Source organism: Myotis daubentonii, chromosome 4 (genome assembly GCF_963259705.1).
Source record: "Myotis daubentonii chromosome 4, mMyoDau2.1, whole genome shotgun sequence".
Classification (NCBI taxonomy): Eukaryota; Metazoa; Chordata; class Mammalia; order Chiroptera; family Vespertilionidae; genus Myotis; species Myotis daubentonii.
This window is the reverse complement of record NC_081843.1, coordinates 111,946,884-111,974,842: the sequence shown is the minus strand read 5'-3', so window position 1 is coordinate 111,974,842 and position 27,959 is coordinate 111,946,884. Positions and strand designations below refer to the sequence as shown.

General features: G+C 45.0%; 1 protein-coding gene across 10 annotated transcripts in view; it reads right to left on the bottom strand.

The window, feature by feature from the left end:
* Positions 1–14,867: 14,867 nt before the first annotated feature.
* Positions 14,868–27,959, bottom strand: part of PRLR (prolactin receptor) — a 130,811-nt gene continuing 117,719 nt past the window's right edge. For all 10 annotated transcript variants that reach the window (XM_059694952.1, XM_059694954.1, XM_059694956.1 and 7 more), the window contains 3 exons: positions 25,597–25,696; positions 25,000–25,069; positions 14,868–23,347 (listed from right to left, as the gene is read on the bottom strand). In XM_059694952.1, the coding sequence (XP_059550935.1) occupies positions 22,337–23,347; positions 25,000–25,069; positions 25,597–25,696 (1,181 nt within the window). In that variant the 3' untranslated portion in view covers positions 14,868–22,336. The remainder of the gene's footprint in view (positions 23,348–24,999; positions 25,070–25,596; positions 25,697–27,959) is intronic.

Here is a 27,959-nt window from a genome sequence, read left to right as displayed (position 1 = left end):
AGGAATGTAATTCCATGCAAATAAAAATCACTCACCCTCCTGTGCAAGTCTCAGAAAATTCTTGTTTTTAAGATATCATAAGGACCCCACCCCCAACACCCAGTGGGAAAGGGGTCACCCCAATTTCTCCGATTATAAGAGTGTGCTCAAATGCATGTGTTAGGAACCAAACCCCATGGAGAAAGGGTGACAGAAAACTAGTCCCTCTCAGGCTACCAAGCAAGCCACCTATACAACCAAACTAGAGTAAACCAAGGTCAACAAGACAATAAGACGTCTCATCACAACAATTTCATACACATCAACTTTCTTAATGGAATCTAACTCTTCCTGAGGACACACCCACCCATTTCTTTTCTTTCTTTTTTTTAAAAAATATTTTTTTTATTGATTTTTTACAGAGAGGAAGGGAGAGGGATAGAAAGTTAGAAACATCGATGAGAGAGAAACACCGATCAGCTCCCTCCTGCACACCTCCCACCGGGGATGTGCCCGCAACCAAGGTACATGCCCTTGACCAGAATCGAACCTGGGGTCTTTCAGTCCGCAGGCTGACGCTCTATCCACTGAGCCAAACCAGTCAGGGCAACACACCCACCCATTTCAAACCAGAACGACTGCTGTTCTGCTTGTCCAGGCTCCCCACGGACCCCATGGTGCCATCGGCCACCAGCCCCGCGTCCTGAAGCCTTCCGCCTAGGAACCCCCAATGGCCCACATCAGGAACAACGGGCACCCCTCCCACCATTTGCACTCTGCTGGGCCTTGTCAGCCACCACACATGGAAAAGTGAAGGTGGAAGACACAGGTATTTCAGGGCCCCCACCTGTGCATTCAGTATCGGTGCCCCATGAAGTTTCCTTCCCTAATTTTCCTATGATGCCTCTAAATAGATTTCCAAGGTCAAACCAACTAACCCAAACAACCAATGCTTAGTATTTCTGCCCAGACCTTTTCAACATAATCACCATTTTAAAAAGAAAAATGAGCTAAAGAATGAATGCCACATCCTTTGGTGGACCTCAATTTTAAAAAAGCAAAACCTGTCCTGGCCAGGTGGCTTGGTTGGTTGGAGCATCATCCTGTACACCAGAAGGTCGTGGGTTCAATTCTCAGTCAAGGCACATATGTAGGTTACAGGTTAGATCCCTGGTTGGGGTGCATAGAGGAGGCAACCAATTGATATTTCTCTCCCACATTGATATTTCTCTCTCTCTTCCTTCCTCTATCTCTAAAAATCAATTACAAAATAAGTGAAAATGAAATCACAATAAATCTGACCATTATATTTTAGTAAAGACTCTTTCAGAAATCATTTTATATGTGTATACTTGTGTATATACATACCATTTTATAAACTGCCTAAATTCAATAATGTAGCTTTTTGTGCAAAACTATAGCTTTTCATGCAAAAATAGAAACCTGAGTCATCTTCCTTAATTATTTTCCATAATATTCCATTATGTATTTAATTTTGAAAAATTCTTGGCCATTAGTACTTCACCTATTCTCTGTTTTTCTTCTCCTTCTGGTATTACCATTACATGTATATATTTTAAAATTGTTCCACAGTTCTTGAGGGTTCTGTTCTGTTTCTTTCCTACTCATTTTTTTCTAATGTGCCCATCACAGACATTCTTCATTGCTGCTATAGTGTTTTTGATTTCTAGCAGTTTCTTTGGATCCTTTCTTAGAGTTTCCATCTCTCTGCTTACTCTACTCATTTGGTATGATATAATGTCTACTTTTCTCATTAGAGTCCTTGACATTAATTATAGTTATTTTAAATGGTCAGGATTCCAGTACCTGGGGTCAGATCTGAGTTTGTCTCGGATGCTTACTTTGTATTTTCAGACTGTGTTTCTTTTTCCTATCACTTTGGTTAACGTCACATCCTTCTGATGAAAGCTGGACACGATGCATTGGAAAAGCTGAGGTCAGTAGCTATAGTGTAATGTTTTATATTCTTCTGGTTGGGAGTTGGATGTGTTTAGTGTTTGCTGGAGCTGCAGATGCCAGAGGACTTAAATTCCTTGAGTGTCCTTGTTTTTGTGTCCTCTGTTGTCTTAGGCCTTTCCTAAGAACTTCTCCTTAAAGAGAGTCCATTTTATTATACAGGTGCCCTAAAGTCTAATGGGTGATCTCAGCCTTTTCATGGGCCTCTGTCTCTGGACTGTGACTTTCACAAGTGTTTCTCCAGGAGTTTAACCTGAGAAAAAAGATCTCACTCTTGACTCCCTTCTTTGGCTTTAGTTTTTCCATTTTAGTGCCTTGAAGCCCTTATACCCATGGAATTTGTTCTTCCTTTTTCTAATCCTGTAGATGAGACAGGAAGACTAGAAGGAGCTTTGGGGGGATGTCCCTCACATAGCTGATGTGGGATCCGGCAAAGTCATTTCCCTTGGAGAATAGATCTTTGTTAAAAAGAAGGCTCTGAGCACATTTCACAATGATTACGCTCCCCTTTGTCAGCCAGATCAGTGAAGGGATCATCACCATATAAATCTGGGGTCTTCCTAAGACTGTGGCAACCAGGGAGTTTCTCATTCTCACACTGGACCACACCAGTCCTCCAGCAATTTGTCAAAATTACTGTTTAAGTGTTCCTGCCAGTTAAGGTTCAGGTGGCTTTTGCTCCAGGTTAAGGAAGTCTTGGCTATAGCGCTCAGGATTTGCCTGTATCTCTAGATTTTAAGAGTGACAAGTCACTTAACAACTTCACTTCTCTGATGGATTAAAAAAAAAGTCATTGGTTTTCAGTTTGCCAGCTTCTTGTTTAAAAATGGAAGTGACAACTTCCAATCTCCTTGTGTGCTGAAGATAAAGCTGGAAGACTCCATCTATTTTAGGTAATAAATCTCTATTGATGGAAAGCTTTATTTGTCCAACATCCCAGGACATAGACTTTGGTGCACTGTGCTAATTATGTTTTTCTCTGGGTAAATTCCTTGAGGAGAGCTTTCTAAGTTGAAGTGTATGTGCATTTTAAATGTACTCCAGAAGATGTCCTCAATTTATAATTTAACTAACATTTCACAGAACTGGTTTTCCAAGATGTTGGGCCTTTTGACCTCTTTAGAATGACTGTAGTATCCATTGAATCTGAAAACTGGGATGGATGGAAAGAACACTCAGATTCCCTCCAGAGCATCACCCTCAGTCTAGGAGTCCTTGAAATACCAATCCAAGGTCTCTTACCCTGGGTTCACAGACAATACTCCTTTTAAACAGCCGTTTTCTGTCAGTGATAGGGGCTTGAAGAGACACTTGCTATGGATATTTTTCTTCTTTCTCCTTCAAGCAGATCAGGTGTCATTTTCTCCACTTTACAGAGAAGCAGAGGTGAAAAGCTACAGTTCACAGGATGGTAAACAGGAGGAGCAAGAAGTCTGTCTCTTGCCATCTCCATTTCCCAGATAATGAATGACTTTGAAGGTACAGAATATATTCCATCAGGTAGGGGGACGCTGGAATTTCTCCTTGGAAAAGATAATTGAAAAATGGGGAAACATGGAAATTCTGTTGTCATGTTAATGATTATAGGGGGGTATTTTTAAACAGGTTAATCAATGATTTAACTTGAGTGATTAAGTCCTGAGTGTAACTGAACTTTGCCTCTTGCCCAGTCCTTCTGCCAATAACAGAGCAGAGTTTTGTAAGAGTTACTGAGGACAAACAACAGTTCTCCCAAAGTGATCCTGTCCCTTTCCTAACTCATTTAAAAGTGGTAGAATGGAAGGACATGGACAAATTTGGGGAGAAATTCAGATGAACCCTAATGGACAGGGATTGTCTTTACAGTGCATTGACTACGAAGGATGGTGTGTGCAGGGTGCCTGGACGGAGGTGCAGAGATGGCAGGAGAATAACTGCATGGAGATGTGGCTCAGATACTGTAACCCTGCAATCAGCTTCATGCAGTCATGATTTTCTTGAAAAAATTGTGGAGAGTCAAAGTCCTTTCGTTTATTTATTAGGACAAACTCTTTGGACAAGGTTCATCTGGAGTGCTGGACTTACTATAATTTAAAAGTCAGTCTGGTGAGACCTGGGGGCACATGGATTGCCTCAGTCTTCCCACTGGACTGTAATCCCCAGGAGGGAGAAAGCATGCCCTAATGCTTACTGTGTCCTGGCCCAGGGCCTGGCTTCCAGAGCTCATCAAGTGTTGCTCAAAAATGGATGTGGTTGAATGACTGACAGATAATTCAATTGAGTAAGACTCATATTTAAAAGGAGGGGTATGAACATCCAAGTCAATGTTCTTTTGGTAGAATGTATGGAAGACATAGTTTTGTGCACAGGCCCCTCTCATAACAGTTGAACTTCTCCAGTTCTTCATCTCTTGAACTTCACAATCAAAGCATATTGTTTTTCCCAATCACAGTAGGATGGAATTTCTTAGAATTTGCCTCCCTAAATTTGGGGTTGCTCTTGAATGAGAAAGAGTTGCCTTTGGACTTGGGCCCTCAGATACAGTAAATTATCTTTCTAGGACCTTTAATTATATCTTGTTCCTATAATAATTATTTCAGAATTGGCTGATTCAAATTGCAAAGACATTTAGGTTGCAAAAAATAAAAAAATAAAGGAAAAGGTGCACCAGATGAAAAAAATTGAACCGATTTATCACCTAAAGGAAGAACTTTTCAAATAGAATGAGAACACAAAAATCTAACTACAGTAGTCCCCTTATTCATGGGGGATGTGTTTGTTCCAAGACCTCCAGTGGATGCTTGAAACTGTGTATTGAACCCTATGTATATTATGTTTTTCCCCTATAAATACATACCTATGATAAAGCCTTATTTATAAATTAGACACAGTAAGAGATTGACAACAAAAAATAAAAAAAATAGGATAATTATAAAAATTTACTGTAATATAAGTTATGCGAATGTGGTCTCCACCTCTTTCTCTGATAACCTAGATGGCTGCCTGAAGCCGGTCCATCATGGCTGCTTGATACAGTCACTGCAGGGAAGAAACATCTGCACAGCATATGTTTCAAGGGACCTGGCGTATATGGCATACTATTCTTAATATGTTTGCTCCCCTTCTTGGCGCTATGTGTTAACCAATGTCACCTCTCCGAGAAAGGTTGTTTCCCCAGGTAGGGATTTTTCCCTGAAGTTAGGGAGGGGGTAAAACCCCTTAACTAAGTGCCAGGCGGGTGGTTAATCACTTTAACTACAAACAATCACACTTAAGCTACATAATCTTTACTCCCTGGAATGGAGATAAGAAATGCCCTAACCTTTGCAATAGAAATTGACAGGATTAAAATCAACTGGTATAAATACAGATGTAACAAGTCAATAAACACCAGAACCTGGCTGGAGAACCTGGCTACAGAACTTGGCTGGAGATCCTGGACAGAACTTGGCTGGAGATCGTGGCTAGAGATCCTGGCTAGGCTGCTGATCAACTGAATGCTGTCTCCATGTCATTCCTTCTTCGCTGACTCCATCCACACTTTTGGGGACCCCTGGACCTGCTGGGGTTGGACCCCAGAAGATGGCTACTAAGGGACTAACAAGTGGGTAGTGTATGTAGTGTGGATCTGCTGGACAAAGGGATGATTGACATTGTGGGCTAGCCGGGGAGGAATAGCATAAGATTTTATCATGCTATTCAGAACAGTGCACAATTTAAAACTTATGAATTGTTGCTTTCTGGAATTTTCCTTTTAACATGTTCAGACTCTAATTGACAGCAGGTAACAGAAACTGTGGGTAAGGAGGACTATTGTGTAGAAACCAAGATGGCGGCATAGGTAAACACCAGAAATTGCTGCCTCGCACAATCACTTCAAAAATACAACTAAAAGACAAAACGGACATCATCCAGAACCACGGGAAGGCTGGCTGAATGGAAATTCTACAACTAGAAGGAAAGAGAAAAGCACACTGAGACTCAGAGGAGGTGCGGAAGTAAAGTGCGGAGGTACAGAGGCACACGTGGAAAGGGCTGGCAACTGAGGATGCGGTTGTTTTTTTCAATTGGGAGGGAGTCGCAAGCTCCTGACTGCTCTGAACTCCAGTTCTGGGCGAGTATCTGGGGACCCAGACTCATATGGGGAGGAACTGAACTGACTGGCATCAGTCAGAACTCGAGGGCGGCTTTCTCTCAGAGGTGCTTGCAGCAATTACCATGGGACACTGAGACCCGGGGCCTCTTAGGGCAGGGCTGAGGATCAGCCATAGCTGTTTGCTCCACCCTGTTGATTCCCTGAGACCCCCGCCCCACACAAGCTGTGTGCAGAGGCTTTTGCATTTGAAAGGGCCTGGCCCTTTGCAATCTAAAATTACCTAACAAACTTCAGCTGGGTCAGGGAGACCAGAACATCCAAAAGAAGGCCCAAGGCCCCACAGCAGCTTGCATTGCTTCACAGCTGGGCCTCATCTGGGCACCTCCAAACCCCAACAAAGAAGAGGAATCTGCAGATCTCTCCGTAGCTCCTGCTGGGTAGCCTCAGGCAGAGGCTAAATTAGCACCTCCTTAGAGATCCAAGAGCCAGTGTACCCAGTGGTCAGAGTGGGACCATCCAGATTACAACTCCTCAGATCCATAAGGGACACACTCAGGGGGCAGATTCAGTGAGCACCAAAGCCCCACTGAAGCAAGTCTTGCCCCATAAGGGTGTCTCCAGCACAGAAGTTCTCCCACTGCAGACACATATGATTCTCACAGCCAATTGTCCTGGAGGTCAATTCCTCCCAGTGATACCTACAACAATCAAGGCTTAACTACAACAAGACTGTGCACAAAGACCACAAGGGAGTGCACTAAGAGTGTCCTCCTCAGGTAATTGGGGAGGCTGAGCAACTGGGCCCTATAGGACACCTAGCACAGAAAGCCACTCTATCAACACAGGGAAGCATAAAAAATGCAGAAACAAAGAAACAAGTCACAAATGACAGAAATGGAGGAAAGCAAACTACTGGATATAGAGTTCAAAACCACACTTTTAAGGTTTTTCAAGAACTTTCTAGAAACTGCTGATAAATTTAGTGAGACCCTCAATAAATCTAGTGAGACCCTCGAGGTTATGAAAAAGGACCAACTAGAAATTAAGCACACACTGACTGAAATAAAGAATATTATACAGAGTTCCAACAGCAGACTAGAGGATCGCAAGAATCAAGTCAAAGATTTGAAAATATGAAGAAGCAAAAAACACCCAACCAGAAAATCAAAAAGAAAAAAGAATCCAAAAATACAAAGATAGTGTAAGGAGATTCTGGGACAACTTCAAGCGTACCAACATCCAAATTATGGGGGTTCCAGAAGAAGAGAAAGAGCAAGATATTGAAAACCTATTTGAAGACATAATGACAGAAAACTTCCCCTACCTGGTGAAAGAAATAGACTTACAAGTCCAGGAAGCACAGAGAACCCCAAACAAAAGGAATCCAAAGAGGACCACACCAAGACACATCATAATTAAAATGCTAAGAGCAAAAGACAAATCTTAAAAGCAGCATGAGAAAAACAGTCAGTTACCTACAAGGGAGTACCCATACGACTATCAACTGATTTCTCAACAGAAACTATGCAGGCCAGAAGGGAGTGCCAAAAAATATTCAAAGTAATGAATAGCAAGAACCTACAACCAAGATTACTTTACCCAGCAAAGCTATCATTCAGAATTGAAGGTCAGATAAAGAGCTTCACAGATAAGGAAAAGCTAAAGGAGTTCATCACCACCAGACCAGTATTATATGAAATGCTGAAAGGTATCTTTTAAGAAGAGGAGGAAGAAGAAAAAGGTGAAGATACAAATTATGAACAACAAATACACATCTATCAACAAGTGAATCTAAAAATCAAGTGAATAAATAATCTGATGAACAGAATAAACTGGTGAATATAATAGAATCAGGGGCATAGAAAGGGAGTGGACTGACTATTCTCGGGTAGGGGGGAAAGGGGTGTGGGGGTGTGGGAAGAAACTGGACAAAAATCGTATACCTATGGATGAGGACAGTGGGGGGGGGGTAAGGGCAGAGGGTGGGGTGGGAACCGGGTGGAGGAGAGCTATGGGGGGAAAAAGAGGAACAACTGTAATAATCTGAACAATAAAGATTTAATTTAAAAAGGGGGGGCTATTGTATATGCTGTCTATAAGAGTCACACTTAAAACATAATTACGTAGAGCAATTGAAAGTAAAGGAATGGAAAGAGACTCACTAGAGAATTACCACTGGAAAGGCAACTAATGTAGCAATACCAGTATCAGAGAAAAAGATTTTAAGACAAAGAGAATCAGTAAGATAAAAGAGATCAGATTTAACAATGAAAGGATAATTCATTAGGAAGATTGAACACTTAAATCTATTACACCTAATAATATAGCCTCAATTATATAAAGCAAAAAATGATAGTATTAAAGAAGAAAAAAGAATTTCCATAATCCCAGAAGATTTTAACTTACAGATCACTTTAGCAAAAAGATAAATCTTATAAATGCAAAAATCCTAAATGAAATTTCAGCAAATCTAAGGCAATAAAGTTTGCAGAAAAACATCATAATGAAATAGAATTCATTCCAAGAATCTGAGGGTAATTTAACATTTAAGTATTTTCTCTAATTCTCTGTAATAATTTACATGCTGAATTAATAAGAGAGAAAAGCCATATCGGGGGATGTCCATTTGCCAGCAGGAAGCAGGCCTAAGCTGCAGTCAGACATCTTTAGTGCTGCTGAGGAGGCAGGAGAGGCTCCTGCCACCACCGCTGTGCTGGCAGCCATCAGCCTGGCTTGTGGCTGAGCAGAGCTTCCCCTGTGGGAGTGCACTGACCACCAGAGGGCAGCTCCTGCATTGAATATCTGCCCCCTGGTGGTTAGTGTCTGTCATAGTGACCAGTCATTCCCAGTCATTCTGCTGTTAGGGTCAATTTGCATATTACCCATTTATTATATAGAATAGAGGCCTGGTGCAAAGGTGGGGGCCAACTGGTTTACCCTGAAAGGTGTCCTGGATCAGGGTGGGGGTCCCGCTGGGGTGCCTGGCCAGCCTGGGTGAGAGGCTGATGGCTGTTTGCAGGCTGGTCAAGCCCCCCAGTGGGGACCCTCACCCCATGCGGGTTTGGCCAGCCTGGGTGAGGGGCTGAGGGCCGTTTTCAGGCTGCCCACACGTCCTTCAAGGGAGGGGTCCCCACTGGGGTGCCTGGCCAGCCTGGGTGAGGGGCTGATGGCTGTTTTCAGACTGACCAAGCCCCCCGGCGACCGAAGCTCCCAGCCTTTCCTTTTTTTGTATTTTTTTTTTTATTTGCTCCAGCTCCGTGTCCATGGCGACTGGAAGCAGGTAACTGGGGTTTATTTACCTTCTATAATTGAAACTTTGTTGCCTTGATAGGAGGCAGCAGCCGGCTGGGAAGCTTGGCTTCCTCCATCATTGGGGCAACCAAGCCTCCTGCTTGCTCCAGCTCTGTGGCTGCCGGCCGCCATCTTGGTTGGGTTAATTGCATATAGTCGCTCTGAATGGCTGGTCGGCGTGGCTTAAGGCATAGCAAAGGCACAGTCAATTTGCATATTTGTCTTTTATTAGTGTAGATATAGACTAGGAGCCCAGCGTGTGATTCAAAATCGTGCAGCGCCGCCCACACCCTCTCTGGCCCTTGAAGCAGCCATGACCACTGCTGATCAGGCCCTCCCCCAGCACAGGTGCGCGGAGGCCCCTGCCGCCTCACCCCCGATGCTGTGCGTGCAACCTCCTCCTGTCCAGTTGACCCGTTACGGCATCCCAGTTAATTAGCATATTTCATATATATACTAGAGGCCCGGTGCACAAAAATTTGTGCACTCGGGGGGAGGAGGGAGGTCCCTCAGCCCGGCCTGTGCCCTCTCGCAGTCTGGGACCCCTCGGGAGATAATGACCTGCTGGCTTAGGCCTGCTCCCGGGTGGCAGAGGGCAGGCCCAATCCCTAGGTGCAGCCCCTGGTCGGGCTCAGAGCAGGGCCGATTGGGGAGTTGGGGCGCCGCCCTGTGTCATGCACAGAGCAGGGTGGATCGGGAGGTTGCGATGCCACCCTCAGTCACGCTCAGGGTAGGGCCGATAGGGGAGTTGGGGCAGTGCCCCCTGTCACACACAGAGCAGGGCGGATCAGGGGGTTGGGGCGCTGCACCCTGTCACACTCAGGGCAGGGCCGATCAGGGGGTTGGAGCACTGCCGCTGTCACACTCAGGGGAGGGCTGATGGGGAGGTTATGGCTCTACCCCATCACACACAGAGCAGGGCCCGTGGGGGGGGGGGTGTTGGGGCACCACACCCTGTCACACACAGAGCAGGGCCGATCAGGGGGTTGGGGTGCCGCACCCTGTCACACACAGAGCCTCAGGGCAATCAGGGGGTTGGGGAGCTCCCCCCTATCAGGCACAGAGCAGGGCTGATCAGGGGGTTGGGGCGCCTTCCCCTGTCACGAACAGAGCAAGGCCGATAGGGAGGTTGTGGCCCCGCCCCCTGTCACACACAGAGTGCAGGGCGATCAGGGGGTTTGGGCGCTGCCCCCGTCACACTGATCCCGGTGCTGGGAGGCCTCGCGGCTTTGCTGATCCCGGTGCTGGGAGGCATATTACCCTTTTACTATATAGGATAGAGGCCTGGTGCATGGGTGGGGGCCAGCTGGTTTGCCCTGAAGGGTGTCTTGAATCAGGGTGGGGGTCCCCACTGGGGTGCCTGGCCAGCCTGGGTGAGGGGATGATGGCTGTTTGCAGCTGGTCACACACCCTTCAGGGTGGGGGTCCCCACTGGGGTGCCTGGCCAGCCTGGGCGAGGGGATGATAGCTGTTTGCAGCTGGTCACACACCCTTCAGGGTGGGGGTACCCACTGGGGTGCTGGCCAGTTTGGGTGAGGGGCTGAGGGCTGAAGCTCCCAACTGCTCCTTTTTTTCTTTTTTCTTTTATTCTGGCCAGCTTTAGCTCTGGCTCCAGCTCTGGGGCTTCTGCTGCTGAAAGCAGGTATCTGGTTTGTTTGTGTTCTATAATTGAAACAATGTATAACTCTAGCTCTGAGATCCAGGCTCGCTGAAAGCAGGTTCCTGGGGTTTTATTTAGCTTCTATATTTGTTACAATGTTTCAAACTGCAGGCTCAGAGGCTGGCAAGGCAGGCGGGGAAAGTTGGTTTCCTCCGTCACTGAAGCAAGCAAGCCTCATGTTAGTTTCAAGCTGCCTGGCTGCCGGCCGCCATCTTGGCTGGCAGGTAATTTGCATATCCCCTGATTAGCCAATGGGAAGGGTAGCTGTCGTATGCTAATTTCCATGTTTCTCTTTTATTAGATAGGATATATAAAAGCAGCTGGCTTATGGTGGGGGCAGAGCAGGTGGCTGCTCTCCCGTGCTGCCAGTGTTAGAATAAACGCTCATATATGATTCAACCCTGTCTCTGCTAAGTTGGCTCAAGTAGTGACAGGCAGCTGGACCCCTTGGTTGTCTGGTTACAGATACACATAAAGAAGCATTTCTTGCCGAAACCGGTTTGGCTCAGTGGATAGAGTGTCGGCCTGAGGACTGGAGGGTCCCAAGTTTGATTCCGGTCAAGGGCATGTACCTGGGTTGTGGGTACCTCCCCAGTGGGAGATGTGCAAGAGGGAGCTGATCGATGTTTCTCTCTCATCGATGTTTCTAACTCTCTATCTCTCTCCCTTCCTCTCTGTAAAAAATCAATAAAATATATTTTTTTAAAAAAGAAGCATTTCTTAAATGGCCAGGAAGAATATACAACAACTACAAGACTGTGATTACCTCTGGAGAGAAAGACAAAAATTTGGTTACTGAGAGATGAATATTACTGCATCTGTGATGTTTCATTTATTTAAAAAACTAGAGGCTCAGTGCATGAAATTTATGCACTGGGGGGGGGGTGTCCCTCAGCCCAGCCTGCACCCTCTCCAATCTGGGACCCTCCAGGGGATGTCCCTGTAGGATTGGGCCTAAACTGGCAGTCAGACATCCCTCTCACAATCCAGGATTGCTGGCTCCCAACTGCTCGCCTGCCTGCCTGATCACCCCCTAAACACACCCCTGCCAGCCTGATCGACACTTAACTGCTCCCCTGATGGCCCAATTGCCCCCAACTATCCTCCCCGGCTGGCCCGATCTCCCTCAACTGCCCTCCCCTGCCGGCCCTGTCACCCCTAATTGCTCTCCCCTGCTGGACTGATCGCCCACAACTACCCTCCCCTGCCAGCCATCTTGTGGTGACCATCTTTGAACACATGGGGGCAGCCATCTTGTGCGAGGGTGTGAGGGTCAATTTGCATATTACCTCTTTATTATATAGAAAGGTAGAGGACAGATGTGATGAAATATTAATTTGTGAAACATAAGTTTTGGTAAGTGGATAGTTGTATTACCCCGTAGTTTTCAAGTGTGTGCAAAATATTTTATGCAATAAAGAAAAGATCATAAGTGGCAGATTAAATCACACCTAGAGTTTCATGTGAAGAGGGAAGATAATTCTAGGTAGGAAGAAGCAAACTAAAGGAAGTGTGGCTCCTTGGCACTGAGGCTTATGGCCCAAGTCTCCTTTGGGAATGTTGAGTGTTTGTCAGATTTGGAACGTGTCCTTCTGATGGTTCCCGTTGTTCCCAGAAGCCCCAGGAACTCCTGAGTGCTTCCAACCATGTGTGCGCGGTTAAGGCTGGGGTCTGGCACATAAGTGAAGACAGGGAAAAGAGAAGATGGAGAAGTCAGCTGGCTTGGAAGCAAGATGTCAGTTTTGATTTAGAATTAGCAGGAAAATAAAATGAGAGAATGTGTTGAAAGACGAGCACACAGCATGTGTGCCTGAAAACAATGCCTTTGGTGGGTGTTCTAAGACACAGATTTCAGCATGTGTGTGGGTGCTTTATTTCCAGAGACGCTTGAATGCTGTTCTTTTCTTCTCCTCCTCCTTTTTAGAGTCCTAATGAAGTTTGTTGAAGCCAAGACAAATTTCTCAAAGTTACATTTCCCCCCCCATAAAATACATGCTTCATAAGTACATAATGAGAACCTCCCAAAGCCATCGCTCAGGCGGCAATTTATTGGTTCAGTTTAAACTAGGCATTGCAGCCATGGCAAGCAGTCGCTCTGAAGGAGAATTGAAAAATGCATCACGAGGCTACATGGTTCAGTAACAACATCAATATTGGTCACGTGAAGTAAAACTACTGGCAGATGTCATTTAAGCTCATCTTGGAATTTTCGATGACTGACGGAGCGAAGGTGTCACCTTAACCATGTACCTGTGACACAAATTCTTTCAAACACATCTGTACATGCAGTAACAAAAACCCCTGCGCACCCTTTTCTTATTCTAGTGCTCGCCAACCGACATCCATGGGGTGTTTTATTTGACTAACGTCCCACAGCTTTCTCTTAAAAATTTCTTTATCACATTTTAAAAAAATACCTGTGCTTCAAGTCAGATTATAAGCTTGACTTTTAATGTGAACCTGCTCAGTAACAAAAGAAAAGGGCCTTAACATGGACAGCGGGGTGGGCGCGGCAGGTGGTAGATAGATTTATGGTGTCGCATGTCTTTTACAACATCAGTACCAGGCTCAGTTCCACCTGCGCGGTTGGGAAAGGTTCTCAGGGGTCAACCAGCAAGAACCTGCTTCTGTGGCCAGTGAGGTCCCTGTTGGGGGCTTTGCAGGAGCCTCATTTCCTGGACCCTCTCGTTTCACCCTACACCCCCTACCCCCAGGCTTTCCAGGTTTCTAACTAAATGGAAGTTGTACCTCCCAATCCCTAAAAACTAGAGGAGATTTAGAATGTATAAAACTTGGCTAGCAAGTCGCAGGGAGCCGGGTGGGGTTAAAGTTGCAAAGGCAATCCTGGCAAGATGCGGCAATACATAATTTCCGTTTTCTTTTAGAGAAGCACATGCAATGGTTTTGGAAAACGAGCTACATATTGCTTCTCCAGCTCCTCGTAAATTATTCGAATGTTGTGTCTGGTGGCTGACCCTCCAGATTCTGCAGCTTAAAAGTGAAAGTGCGCCCCAGTACTGAAGATGGATGACACCCACGTAAGCACGGGAGAGTCCGCGTTTGACGCAGGCCAAGTTTTGGGCCGTGATACGCAGGGAAGCCTTCATGGCCCCAGAAAACATGGCATGAAAGAACCAGGAGGCAGAGAAGTTTGTAAAGCAAAACCCACACCAACTCCTATTTCTGTACCCCAAGCATGAGCAGCAGCCAGGGTTTCTAGGTCCAGAGCCCTTAATCTGATGGGTTTCATCAGAAAAGATGTTTGTAATATGGAAAATCCATGCTGCTTTAAATAAATTCATTTATTATGATTTTTTAATGGTTTGGTCATTCCTTTATTTTACAATATATAATTTTTTAAAAATCCTCACCCGAGGATATCTTTTCATTGATTTTTAGAGAGAGTGAGAGAGGGAAAGACAGAAATATTGATGTGAGAGAAACACATCGATTGGCTGCCTCCTGCGTGGGCCCTGACCAGGGCCTGGACCAGGGAGGAACCTGCAACTGAGGTACGTGCCCTTGACCGGTATTGAACCCTGGACCCTTTGGTCCATAGGCTGATGCTCTATCCACTGAGCCAGACCAGCCAGGGCCGTTTTACAAGATCTAAATGAGCTTCTCTGATTTGCTCCCCATGTTCATGTTCCACCTCATTCTAGTCTGAGCAGCTTGTCATATGAAAGGGCAGGTAAAGGGGGCTGTTATGTTTGCAGCCAGGAGGAAGGATGACGATAAAGGAAGAAAACGGAATTGTTTGTATGCCAACAATTTCTGGATAACAGATCCGATTGCAGCAAACATTCCTCAAGAAAGTTGTTTCAACCACACACACGATATTCTGCTCATTTCCATGTCAAATAAAAAAAAAAAATAGAGGAAGGGTAGGCAAGGGAAATAAACATTTATTGAGCCAGGCACTGAGCTGGGAATTTTCAATAACATGAATAGAAATATAATGACCGTATTGTACTGGGACGTCTACGATTTTGTTTGACAAGCATTGTTTTTGGCGTGCAAAAAAAGATGAAGATGTTAGGGTAACAGCAGTTAGCATAATCTCCCATACGATTGACAAAGATGTAACTGTCCGCGTTGTCTCCTCAAAATGGAAAGAGACAAAGGAGTAAATCCACGGAAAACAGAAAGCACAAGGTTCAATAACCAAAGATTTACAGAATTGAAAATGCAGGATAAATTGGATGATTATCATCTATAATTCTTTAAGGCTAAAAAGAAAAAAATCATCATTATAATAAGTACATGTAGAAATAAATTTTAAAAATTGAAACAAGATTAGTTATGATATATGATTGACTTTTCCCATATCATAATATATTTGATGTCTAAAAATCAAATAAGGAAAAGACTTATTTCTACGTGGAATTGGGGAAATCAAACTGTGAGAGATAACATCATCATGACTTTGGGCAACAGGTGATTTATGGTTAGGAAACAAATCTGCTCTCTGGTTTTGTTGGTTTTTCATCAGTGACTAACTATGTGTTCTTTCTGGTCCTTATTCATCATCCAGTTTTTAGTAGATGTAGAAATGGCTCTTGAGACAACCTAGCATAAACCTGCAAAATGGTGAATTAGAAGGTGTTGTCTCATGTAAAAACAAGCAAACAAACAAACACAACTATCCAACAGCTTTTGTAACAATCGCTTCTAATTTTCCACTTAATGGTGAAGAATTCTGCTTGGCATTTTCTAGGAAAGAGACAAAGCAGAGGTAGTGGTAGCTTTGAAAATATGGAACTTTATGCTATTACACAGTCTTTACTTCAGTATGGCTTTACAGAAGACACAGGCTGCTTCAACATTGCTTTGGTTTCCACACGAGACTCTGAAATTTTAAAAAAAATGAACGATCAAGCACAAAAGCAGGCCCCATGATGCAAGTAACACTCAAGAAGCATCAGAGGTCACGCGAAGCAAAACTGAGGGCTTGGTTGACTTTCAAACAATTGTTGGTTGTACTCTAAACGCTTAACACCCCAGCTCAGCTGTACAAATGGCATATTGTACTACTTCTACACAAAGAGTAAGAAAAAAATTAGTGTAGTCACAGTTTCAACAGAATTGTGCGATTACATATTTCCTTCAGTTTTGTTTTACAGACATAGGCACAATCATATTGAAACTACATATGAATAGATTGTAAGTCATTAAATAATTATTTTTGTTTGTGTAACATGAGTTGCACAACATGAGGATTGACTATACACTAGTATTTCAATGTGTCTTTTAGAGTTTTTGAACCACATAAAGCATGACAATGTAAAATAATATAATAGTTACTTTAAAGTCAGGAATATCACCTGGCAAATACAACAAATATACCACTGAAAAAGAGTTGAAGCATGAGACGTGACACCCTTCGTTCTAACAATAAGCAGCTTTGAAGAAAGGACATTAGGACAAGAAGGGGAGGTAGTTATTTTGAAAAATTAAAAAACCATTTCATCGGGAATTTTATAAAACAAATTATTTCTCAGAAGTATCTCTGCCATGTAGTTTTCCAATTTCAGATAGCATAACAAAAAAATGCTTTCTTTCCCTCCAGGTCTTGTGAAATTTGCATGGAAAAACTCAGACTATATTTTGAAGTTTATCCAGGTGACGCATAATTTGACCACAACTATTAAATATTATTTTTGTTATTACTACTTCTGTAGCCAAAGTTTTGTGAGTTAATTGTTTTTTCTGTTTAATCAGAAGCAGGTGAAACTTAACTAATAGACTAAGACTATCCAAGGTCTCTCTCTATTCATTGGCCACATCATATGAATAAGATATGTTTTACCACTCTGCACGTCTCAGCTCATCCTGACTTGAAATCAGAGCATAGGTCAAAGGAATCCATGGGCCTATGGTGTTGTGAGTTATGTACATCTCAGCTCAGAACACTGACTAGATTATGGATTCACCAGGTTTCATAAAATTTGGGTTTAGCATTTAATGGACTCCCGAGATGCCCAAACCTCTGAAAATGTTCTATTTTCGATCTTTTTCCTTTCTTTGAAATAGATGCTATGAGGATCTCAGGCCAAAAACCACCTTCCTGAAAAACACCAGTCTGAGGAGAGAGCTCCCACTTGATTCGCACATCGTGGGACACATCCAGGCCATAGTTAGACATAGAACTCCTGGCAAGACCACCAGCTCTAAGCAATCATTCTATAGCGTTAAGTTCCTGTTTTTAAGACCTCCAGGATCGAGCTGTCAATGTCGCTTGGATTTATGAATGGCCTTTGAATTAGTTTAGTAATTAATGAATAGAGCTAGAATCTCTAAGCATGCAAATCTCCAACTTAAGTTACTTATGACCCTCAACCTGGGCCTTGATGGCTGGGTGGCTGACTTAACACCTGACTCAGTCTTTTGCAGGGCCATTGTCATTGTTTAGGGATAATTCAGGTTTTTTTTGCAGTTCTTAAAGTTGCTACAGCCATGAGTAACTATAGGCCCTGCAACGCGAGAAGAAAGAGCCTACAAGTATGGACAATCAAGAAGAGAAGCAAGGATGCTAAATCAAGTCCATCTGACTGGGAGGGATGGATCTCTATTTTTCTCTCAAACATTGCTCCAGCCACACTGTTCACTGCTTCAGGTTAAGGGCACACCAACAATGTTTCTCTGACTGTACTTGGGCCTTTCACCAGAAACCCTAGATTTTACTTAGATCATGAAAATCAGAGACGGTTAGAGTTGTAACACGGTCTTTGAAAGACTTTAGGCCAACCTACATATTTAATAGGTGAGGAAAATGGTGGCTAGAGTTTAAAGAATTTGCATCAAGTCAACAGCCTGTTTAGTGGCAGCAATGTGCCCTAGACCTGGAAACTGAATGCTCAGCCACTACCCTAGCAACAACACAATTGTGCAGCAGCTGAAAGGCAGAAAAGGAGATATGTTCACTGACATACACATGGCGCCTTTATCAATGGCAAGTCTACATGAGCCAGCACGGGGGGTAACCTAGAGTCCTTCACATTCTCTTGTCTGTGCACAGTTCCATTGTGTGTGCATTGCCTTTTCAGGGCCAGGCACGCAATTCACAGCCTTTCATAAGTGCATCAATGTGCTTGTAAGCTGAAGTCTGGGCGCGGCAGGCTGACTCCCTACACCCTAGCCAGAGTCAACTGCTTATCAAAGGAAGTCACAGGATTCACATCGACTCAGTGGTCATTCAGTTACACTATAAATTTAAACAGCCTCTGAGCAGTTGCTGGTTGGACTTTAGACCATTTCATCATTCCATTCTGACTTCTTCATTTACATAAAAAAAGGAAAGTTTACTTTCCAATCAATACACTTTTTGTGAAAAGGAAACATTAAAAAAATATAAAAGTAAAGAAAGGCACTTTGTAGAATGCGTACAAATCTGTTTCTTTCTCGTCTACTCTAAGGAGATAGGGAAGTTTCTGAAGGCAGGGCCACGTCTTTCTGGAAGCGATGGGCAGCCGCGGGCAGCCAGCGAAAGAGCCAGATTTCCTCCACAGCCTCCAGCCGCCCCTTAACTCTCAGGACTCTCTGATTCAGTGGGGTCACTATGGGAAAAGCAGTCAAACTCCTTGGCTTGCACAGGTGCTAAGAGACGGACCTAAACCGGTGAAGGCAAGTTTTCAATCCATAACTGCCAACCAGGGTTGGCCTGAGGCACTTAGGAGAAAGAAGAGTCAGCTAAGTGTCAATGACATGGCTGAGAGGAACTTGTGCTCATGTTGAGGTGCCTAATACCCATTTGTAAAAACCGACCACAGCACATTTGCAGTTTGGGCCATAAGCTTCCCTAAATTACCCAATGGCTATCCCGTTTCCATGTGCTTCGTAACATGACTATTTAGGCTTTTGTTTATAAAACGCGACTTTTCATAATTCAGAAAATTACACCAACTGTGCAATGTTGGTTGGTAATCTAGGAGAGAGAAAAAAATGCCAGAATCAGCAGCCAGCTGTAAGAAAGGAGATGTGGGGCTGCTGGACTCAGCAAGAAGTAAGCATGGCTTGATTCAGCAAAAGATCGTTTTTCTAAAAAGTAGAGCCACATTCAAAATGTCTTTTTAAAAAATCTCATGCCTCTTCTTCTCGCTACACACATCTTTGCACACAATCTGAGACTATGATTCTGTACCCATGTAATTTATAAAATACACAGTGCGGTATGTTAGGACCAACTGGAACTGATGATCAAAAAGGGAACCATCGGCACATCATTGAAGGTACTTGCACTCCTACGGTGAAGGGCAATTAGTTGTCAGCAAGATACAAGGCATTTACTGGTTAAATTATCTTGGCTAGAAAATAGTGAGTCATGGAATCAGGGAGTTGGAGTTTGAAAGGACATTAGAATTTATTTGGACCAATATTTCTTTCAGAGGAAACTGGGGCCCAGAGAAGGGAATTGATCTGTTCAATGTGACATAGTTAGGACTAGAGCCTGGGACTCTTGACCCCCAACCTGCATCTTTCCATCCGACTACCTGTTTCCTAGATAGAAAATATTCTACCCATGGGAAAAAAACACTTAAATTCAAACATGAGTCCTAACTGACAAAGAAATATAGTCTTGGCTTGACTTAGTGAGTGGCTTATTGGTGTTTTTATAGGAATTCAGTTCAAGTTGACTCTTTACCCATAACATTTCTTCATGAATACCAAAATCAGATTATTTTTTAATTTGCAAGCTACCAGAGTGATTGATGTACATCTTGGAGAACAATGGCCTATTTGGGGAACATTTCAGTCTGCATTGGCTTTGAAGGGCAGGGTCTCGGTCAGTGCTACTCAAGGTGGACTATATCCCTTGGCCCTCTTAGAAGTTGTGTGTACTTTCGCAGGTCATTCTGTGCCATCATATGAATCTTAAAGTACAGATAGATCTTACAAAATTATGCCTTCTCCTTACGCACAGTGTTGTCCAGTGAAAGTCAAACAGACTTGACTTGTACTTTCCAAGAGAGGCGTTTCCATGTGCTAAAACAGCCTTTAGGAGAAGTGATCATGGAGAGCAGTACTTCTCAAACTTCATTACCCACAGGGGTCACCTGGGGAACTTAGTCAAATGCAGGTTCTGACTCTGTAGTTCTGGGCCAGGGAGACTGAGGTCTGCATTTCCATGCAGCGCCCAGGTGATGATGACACAGCTGGTCCTCAGGCCAGACTTTAAGTAGCAAGGACCTAGGACAGCGGTCGGCAAACTCATTAGTCAACAGAGCCAAATATCAACAGTACAACGATTGAAATTTCTTTTGAGAGCCAAATTTTTTAAACTTAAACTATATAGGTAGGTACACTATTATTAACTTAATTAGGGTACTCCTAAGGCTTAGGAAGAGCCACACTCAAGGGGCCAAAGAGCCACATGTGGCTCGCGAGCCGCAGTTTGCCCACCATGGATCCAGGAGGCTGAATGAACTTGGGAACAACTTTTCCAAATGTTCCGTGTACCCTTACAATGTATTGGGAGAGCAGAGCCTCAGGTCTATTATTTCTGCAATCTGGATGCCAGGACAGTGTATTCGCTTTCTACCATCAGGTCACCTCTGCCTCCAGTTCCCATCAACATGGGTTTGTTGGGTGGAATACTTAACTCACAGAGGTGAGCTCAAATTCTCTAAGTCCAGCTGGGGAGTGGACAGAGAGAAAGGATTTGCCATCAGGTGAAATAAACAAGAGAGGGAGGCAGCTCATGAGTTATGGATGCTCTCTTTAAGGTGGAGATCCAGGCTTCTGATCCTTCTGGGGAGCCTGCCCCTGGCACTGACTCAGAGATTCTTACTACCAGACCCTGGTCTTTGTAGCTGTGCCCACCACTCCACAGGTGCTGTTTCTCAAAACATTTATTTGGAAACTTCTGACGTGAATGTTGTCTCTGCCAAGATTTTGCAAATGGATCTACTCCAGAGAGATAACTAACTCATGGCTTTGCTGAAAATATCTTTGCTGTCCAAGATTGCTCAGAAAAACAAAGCAAAACAAAACTCTCTCTCTAAAACAGTATGCTGGATGTCACCACCCTCCTTTTTCACGATGACTTCTAGAATATTCACCCAGAGAAGAGCAGGAGCCCCAGATTAGTCCTAATTACAGAAGAAAAAATTTCTGTGTGTGGAGAGTCCTAACACACTATTGGTGATTGTTGGTTAGTGTATCTGGAGATAAAAGAATCAGGTAAACTATACTATGCTGTATTGGAAATTGAATATTGTCACCCACCTCACACTCCTCAGTGGGCTTTGGTTGGTATGGCATTTGCTCCGCAAATAGGGACTGCGTATACTATTATGGACTGTAAATGCTCCCTGCAGCCTCAGCAGAAAAGACTGTACCCTCTGACTACGTAAACAGCTGGACTGGGAAGATAGAAAATACTCATTTACTTTACCTAAGTGGTAGAAAAATAGTCTTCAAAAATACATTGTTAAACTTACGGGTCTGTAGTAAAGTAGAATCTGTATGTACAGTAAGGCAGTATCTCCATGACCATCCCGCTGTGATTATCTTTGAAATTAAAGTTAGTCTTTGGGGATTTTTTTTTTCCACTAAGAGAAGACTAGGGTGTATAATAAATTATCTGTTGTGTTGAAATGAAGCAGGAAACCGTTTTAGGAGGATCCATCACGTCAAATTCACTTGCCTCCTGTGTGAGAAAATCTCTCTCCAAAACTATATTTTCTAGAGGCGTTAGGATGAAATACAATTTGGGAGAGGGGAATCCAGGCTTACCGGATTCCAACTATTTTAAGAAAAAGAAATGGAGGCATGGTTTTTACTTGCATATCAGCAACGTGTCACTAAGGTAACAGGAAGTGATGTAAATGACGTGTCGGTTCCGGAATGCATCCTTTCGTGTAATGTGTTATATTTGGTTAATCTCAATAAAATAGGAGAGGAGTGCAAAGGATAAGCAACTGGTTTTCAAAAGCAGCTTCCACGGCATTCTTCTCTCATCTCTCATCGTCCTGCGCTGGGCTATGCTAACTCCTTCATTTCCTCCTGTCCTACGCCCAACCATGGGCGCCTTTTCCGGAGGCTTTCCCTATTGGCACAGTCCCTCAGGAATACTAAGCAGTGCACTTCTATTGCATTGAACGTACGATTTTATAACTAAAAACAAACACTAGATCAGCAAATCACAGGAAACAAAATGATCCGATCCGGAATCAGCTGTTGGAGAAAGAGGCCACTGGTTGAAAATGGAGCATGAAGAAGAGTGAACTGTGAGTTTTAGTAGTGTCATTCGAACCCCATTCTCGAACATTCTCTAGGAGAGGACATTTCATGTGCGCTGCAGCAGTACCTGAAGAAAAATCACATTTTAACCAACCATGCCAAAGATCAAGCCGTCACTGGAAAGAGTGCTTTAAGCACGCGGGGTCGAGGTAATCCAGCCCCCCTAGTCTGCAGTTGCTCGATGTCATGGCGAAGGCGGCCAGGTCTTTCTCCTCTTGATTCTGTGTCAAGGAGGGTGGGGCTTCCTCGGCTGGTTCTTCAAACAAAGCCAGGTCGGGGGCGGGCGGGTCCTGCACCAGCACCAGGATGCTGCTCTCCACCACCCTGGCCACCTTCGCGTACTCCTTGCTGGTCTTAGGAGCGCCGGCCTTCTCTGTCTGGTTGCCGTTCTCTTCTTGTTTGGGGAACAATGACAATGCTCCGTCCTTGTTGACCTTGTGAATCTCCACGTAATCCAAGGGTTTAGCAGCGATAACGGAGGTGTCCTCCTGGGGCAGTAGCCACGGGGTGTCTGGGTCAGTCTTGGAATGGAAGCTTTCCACCCCCCTCTGCTCGGCTGCCTTCTCCTCCCCTCCAGTCTCGGTGGTTTCCAAAGACGTTAGAGCACACTTGTCTGTTCTGTCCAACACGGTGGCAGAGGAACCTGCCGTGCCCGGGTCCAGCTTACACACATCAGCGATGCTGTGGTAAGACGATCTGGGGTTGTGCTGGGTGGGGGGCTGCGATGAAGGCCATGTTGAAGATTTGGGTCCATCAGCACAGACACTGGGGACTCGGCCTTCCACGCTGGTGCTCTGAGAGTCCCAGATGTGGGCACCATTTCCTTCAGGGTTCTCTGGCTCCTTAATGCCCCTAGGAGTGTGGACTGTGGAGGGACTTCCCTGGGACCCCTCACGATTGTTGGACAAAAGGGAAGGGCTGTCACAGCTGCCTTGGCCAGAGTCACTGTCCGGGTCCAGGGGTGTGGGCTTCAGCCCTGGATCGGGGTGTTTTTTTGAATGGACTTGCACCGGTTGCTGGTTCTCACTGTCAACGACTTCTAACAGCTCCACCAGCAAGTCCTCACAGTCAGAGGGGAAGTCCTGGCACCCGAGGGCACTCAGCAGTTCTTCAGACTTGCCCCTCTGTTAAAACAGACACACAAAGAAGGGCTGTGAGCTTCAGAACATTCCAAACCAGCACCAAAGCGCAGCTGTGCTCATGGCCACGGGCAGCTGGAAGCTGTAACTCTAGCAGCATTTCCCAAACTGTAGACATTTGCACACCAGGCCATCTATAATCACCTCCTAGACCTCTATTCATCTAATATTTTTCTTTAAGTCAATTCATGATTTTAACTTCGTCTCTCTCTAAGCAGTAATGACCATGAGTTTAATGGGCAGTAGTATATGCACAGATGAGAAACATAACTGTTAAAGAAGAAACGTTTACTCGGGGACTCAGAGGCTCTAAGATCTGGCTGCTGGTCTCCTAACCTCCTCCACCACTTTCTAGAATCTGGAAGCAGTTAAGTTGCTTCTCATCATTTCCTCTTCCTACTTCTGTATTCCTTCCTTCTGCCCCCTTCCTCTCCAATCCCCCTTTTCTCTCTTCTCTACTGCATTTCCCCTCTCTCTTCCTGCTAGTACATATTTTCCCATTCTCTTGCTCTTCCTTTCCCTCCTCGTTCTCTTTCTCCCTCGTTTTTCCTTTTGCCTTCTCCTCTTACTTTCCACTCTTCTTCCTGATCCTCTGACTCAGGTCAGGTACTTGTGCCTAAATCTTGGCTTTTTCACTTACTAATGGGTATTGACTTTGAACAGGCTGCTCAATGGTTCTCAGCTTCTCCATTTGTAAAATGGGAATAACAGTGTCATATGGGAGGTTCTTTTGAGGATTGGAGGTCATGTGATTGAGAAAACAATGACTCTTTTTTGTTTGTTTGTGACACAAAAAGAAGTTATTTTTTCATTAAGCTCCTGTGACTATAAGGTCAAGTAGTTCTTAATTTAGTTAGTTGAGATGTTCATGCTGGTTTTCAAAGGACAGTAGGGTTAAAGCACTGAACGAGGAACCCAAATTTCAGGGCCTGAGTCCCTGCTATGATATTTGCAGTCAAAGTGAATGTAGTCAAGCCAAATTCTCGGGGACTCACTTCTCACATTCTTGTACTGTTAGCCTCACAGTGGCTAGGTCACATGATATCATGCAAAGGCAATTGCTTGTATAAATATCGGTGTTAAACTTAAGGTCAAATTGAAACTAAATATTTCAACCTGCAGAGAAATTTAAAATGTTCTAACCCACTTTTTCATTCAAAACACTTACATTTAATTCCCACTTGAATCAGCCTAAATGGGCCCTGGCAGACACCAGCCCACTGCACTGACCCAGTCTCAACTGTAAAGAACATTCAAGTGAAAGCTTGCACCAAAGTGTGATGGAGGGCAGGGGGGCGGGAGGTCCCTCTTTTGTATTAAACAAAATATTCACCTTTTTTTCTAAATTGATTATTTGTACAGAATGTTCACATCTGTGCTTATGAATAGACCTGGTAAGTCTAGAAAGCATGACTATGTGTTGTCTCATTTTCTTGGCTTCCTCTCTCTTCCCTCTAACATTTAATGTCTCCTAGGAAGGACCCACATGCCTCACGCATCTTTCTCTAAAGAGGAGGGACAGCGGGGCAAGGGTGACTGAGGCAGCCGGGCCGAACGGATGGGGACTGTGTGTGCATGTGTAAAGGTCGTTATTGTAGACGGTGAGGCAGGAGACATGCTCCACCTCTGGCACTTACCTCCAGCAGATGAATATCCAGTCCTTTTATTTTTGGCCCAGGAACTGGTGGAAAGACGCAGGTCAGCATGCTGTAAAATAATGCGTGAGATAGAAAAAATGACTCATTTGATCACTTTGTAATTTCTAAAAGGTTAGTATTACCTATAAATAGCTGCTACACGGACTATGGTAGAAAGGAGTTAAAACTGGGGGCGGGGCTACATGAAATTGACAATCAGTGGTGAAGACAATAATTATAGAGGCCAACATCAAAATTAGCTCTGGCTGACTGAGGGGCTGATTTGGAAATTAGTGGATTATTTGCACTAGCTGTTCCTCTTGATTTTAGCTGCTCTTGCAGATTTTTTTTTTTTTTTTTACTATTTTCCAACTGCAAGCCTCAGTTTGATGGAAAGAGCACCAGCTTCAAATGAGTTCATTCCGCGACTTTTGCTGGTACTGACAAGATTTTCCTATGGGTAGCACACTGGAGCTAATGGCTAAAATCAGGTGCTTGAATTATCTGTAAGTTTCCATCATCTTGCTTTCGCCTTAAAAAAAAAAATCATTATCCCATAAACCATGGTGGGAGGAAGGTTGATAGACAATGAAGTACCTATAGCCCTTCATAGCCACTGCCCAGACCATAATCAGACAGACGACAACAGAAAGCACAGCCACAAAGATCCACACGGTGGTGTCTGTATTGGTGGAATCTAAAAAGAAACAGCCAGAAAGCTCTCATCACATATAGCATCATTAAATACGAGCGAACAAACTAAACTAATGAATGAAACTTTTGAAGGTAAGTCTCCCCCCTCCGTCACCCCCACTTCGTACACCTCTTTTGATTTGGACAGCAATCCAGAGTAACATTAATGCTGGGTTAATTTTTCCAATTTATTACATTTCAATATATTCCATGTATTTTTATAGTCACCTATACTTCTAAAATCCTTTTACATGTTATTTTATTTGCTACTTAAAGAGGAAAGCCAAGGTCACCGGGTAGTTGCAGTAATAATAAAAGGTATTACTTAAGTTCTTACTAAAAGCCATTGACAGTGTTAAGCTCTTTACATATTAGTATATTGTCTTGCATGTAAAGATGAGGCTCTAAACAAAGATGAGGCAGCGGTTCTCAACCTGTGGGTCACGAACAATGAAAATACATCCTGCATACCAGATATTTACATTACGATTCATAACAGTAGCAACATTACAGTTATGAAGTAGCAACGAAAATAATTTTATGGAGAGAACCAAGATGGTGGCGTAAGGTACAGACCTGTGCGTGCTGCCTCCCACAACAACATCGAGACTACCAACTATAAGACAAACAGATATCATTCAGAACCATGGGAAGGCTGGCCCAGTGGAAGCTCTACAACTGGAAGGAAAGGAAGAAGAGCATTGAGACTGAGTAGGTTGTGCAGAGGCTCCAAGAACGGAGGTGCGGAGTCGCGCGCCAGGCGGGCTGCAACTGGATGCGTGGTTTTTTTCAATTGGAAGGGGCTGCAGACTCTCGAGCCCACTGAGCTTGTTTGGGGCGGAATTCTGAGGTCCCAGACCCATACAGGGAGAGGCGGGAAGGCCTTGCAATGGGCCGGAGAGCGAGAGTGGCTGTCTCATGGAACTGCTCGCCGGCACTCGGGGATGCGAGACGCTGAGTCACAGAGAGGCGAGGAGACGTGGAGACGCCATTGCCCTTGGACCCGCCCTGGTGATTCCTGGGGACCCCTGCCCTACTCAATTTACATCCCCACCCAAGCTGTGCTAGTGGCAAAAAGAGAACCACTGGCGTTTTTGCAGCCCAGCCCAGCAGAATGCAGGTTTCAACTCCTCGCATACATAAGGGACACACTCAAGAAGCAGAATCAGGTTCGGAGGAAGCCGGAGCCGGACCCAGCTGGGCCGGCGACGTGGAACCGCTGTACCAGCAAACGCATAGGCAGGTCCACCAGATCCAGTCTCACATGGGATGCTGGGAGACGGCAGACAGGCAGTCTGTGCACTTGGTAGAAAATGAAATCCAAGCAAGCATACCAGATATTCAGCCACCAGGAACGCCTGGAGATTTTGTCCAGCAAGGAGCCGCCCAACAAAGGACAGAATGCCAAACTTCATGTTGCTGAGATGCCCCCGTGAGGCCGAGGTGGCCCCCGTGGGGCTGGGACAGCCCCTGAGAGGCTGGGACAGCCCCGGTGAGGCTGAGGCGACCCCAGTGAGGCTGGGACAGCCCCGATGGGGGTGGGACGGCCCTGGTGGGGTTGAGATGGCCCTGGTGGGGTTGAGATGGCCCCGGTGAAGTTGAAATTGGCCCTGGTGAGGCTGAAACGGCCCCGGTGAGGCTGAGACGGCCCCAGTGAGGTCGAGACAGCCCCGGTGAGGTCAAAATGGCCCCGGTGAGGTTGAAACGGCCCCGGTGAGGTTGAATCGGCCCCAGTGAGGCTGAAACGGCCCCGGTGAGGCTGAGATGGCCCCGGTGAGGCTTAGACGGCCCCGGTGAGGCTTAGACGGCCCCGGTGAGGTCGAGTAGGCCCCGGTGAGGTTGAGACGGCCCCGGTGAGGTTGAGAAGGCTCTGGTGAGGTTGAGATGGCCCTGGTGAGCTTGCAACGGCCCTGGTGCACTTGCAACGGCCCCGGTGAGGTTGAATCGGCCCCAGTGAGGCTGAAACGGCCCCGGTGAGGCTGAGATGGCCCCGGTGAGGCTTAGACGGCCCCGGTGAGGCTTAGACGGCCCCGGTGAGGTCGAGTAGGCCCCGGTGAGGTTGAGACGGCCCCGGTGAGGTTGAGAAGGCTCTGGTGAGGTTGAGATGGCCCTGGTGAGCTTGCAACGGCCCTGGTGCACTTGCAACGGCCCCGGTGAGGTTGAAACGGCCCCGGTGAGGTTGAAACGGCCCCTGTGAGGTTGAAGCGGCCCCTGTGAGGCTGAGACAGCCCCTGTGAGGCTGAGACGGCCCCTGTGAGGCTGGGACA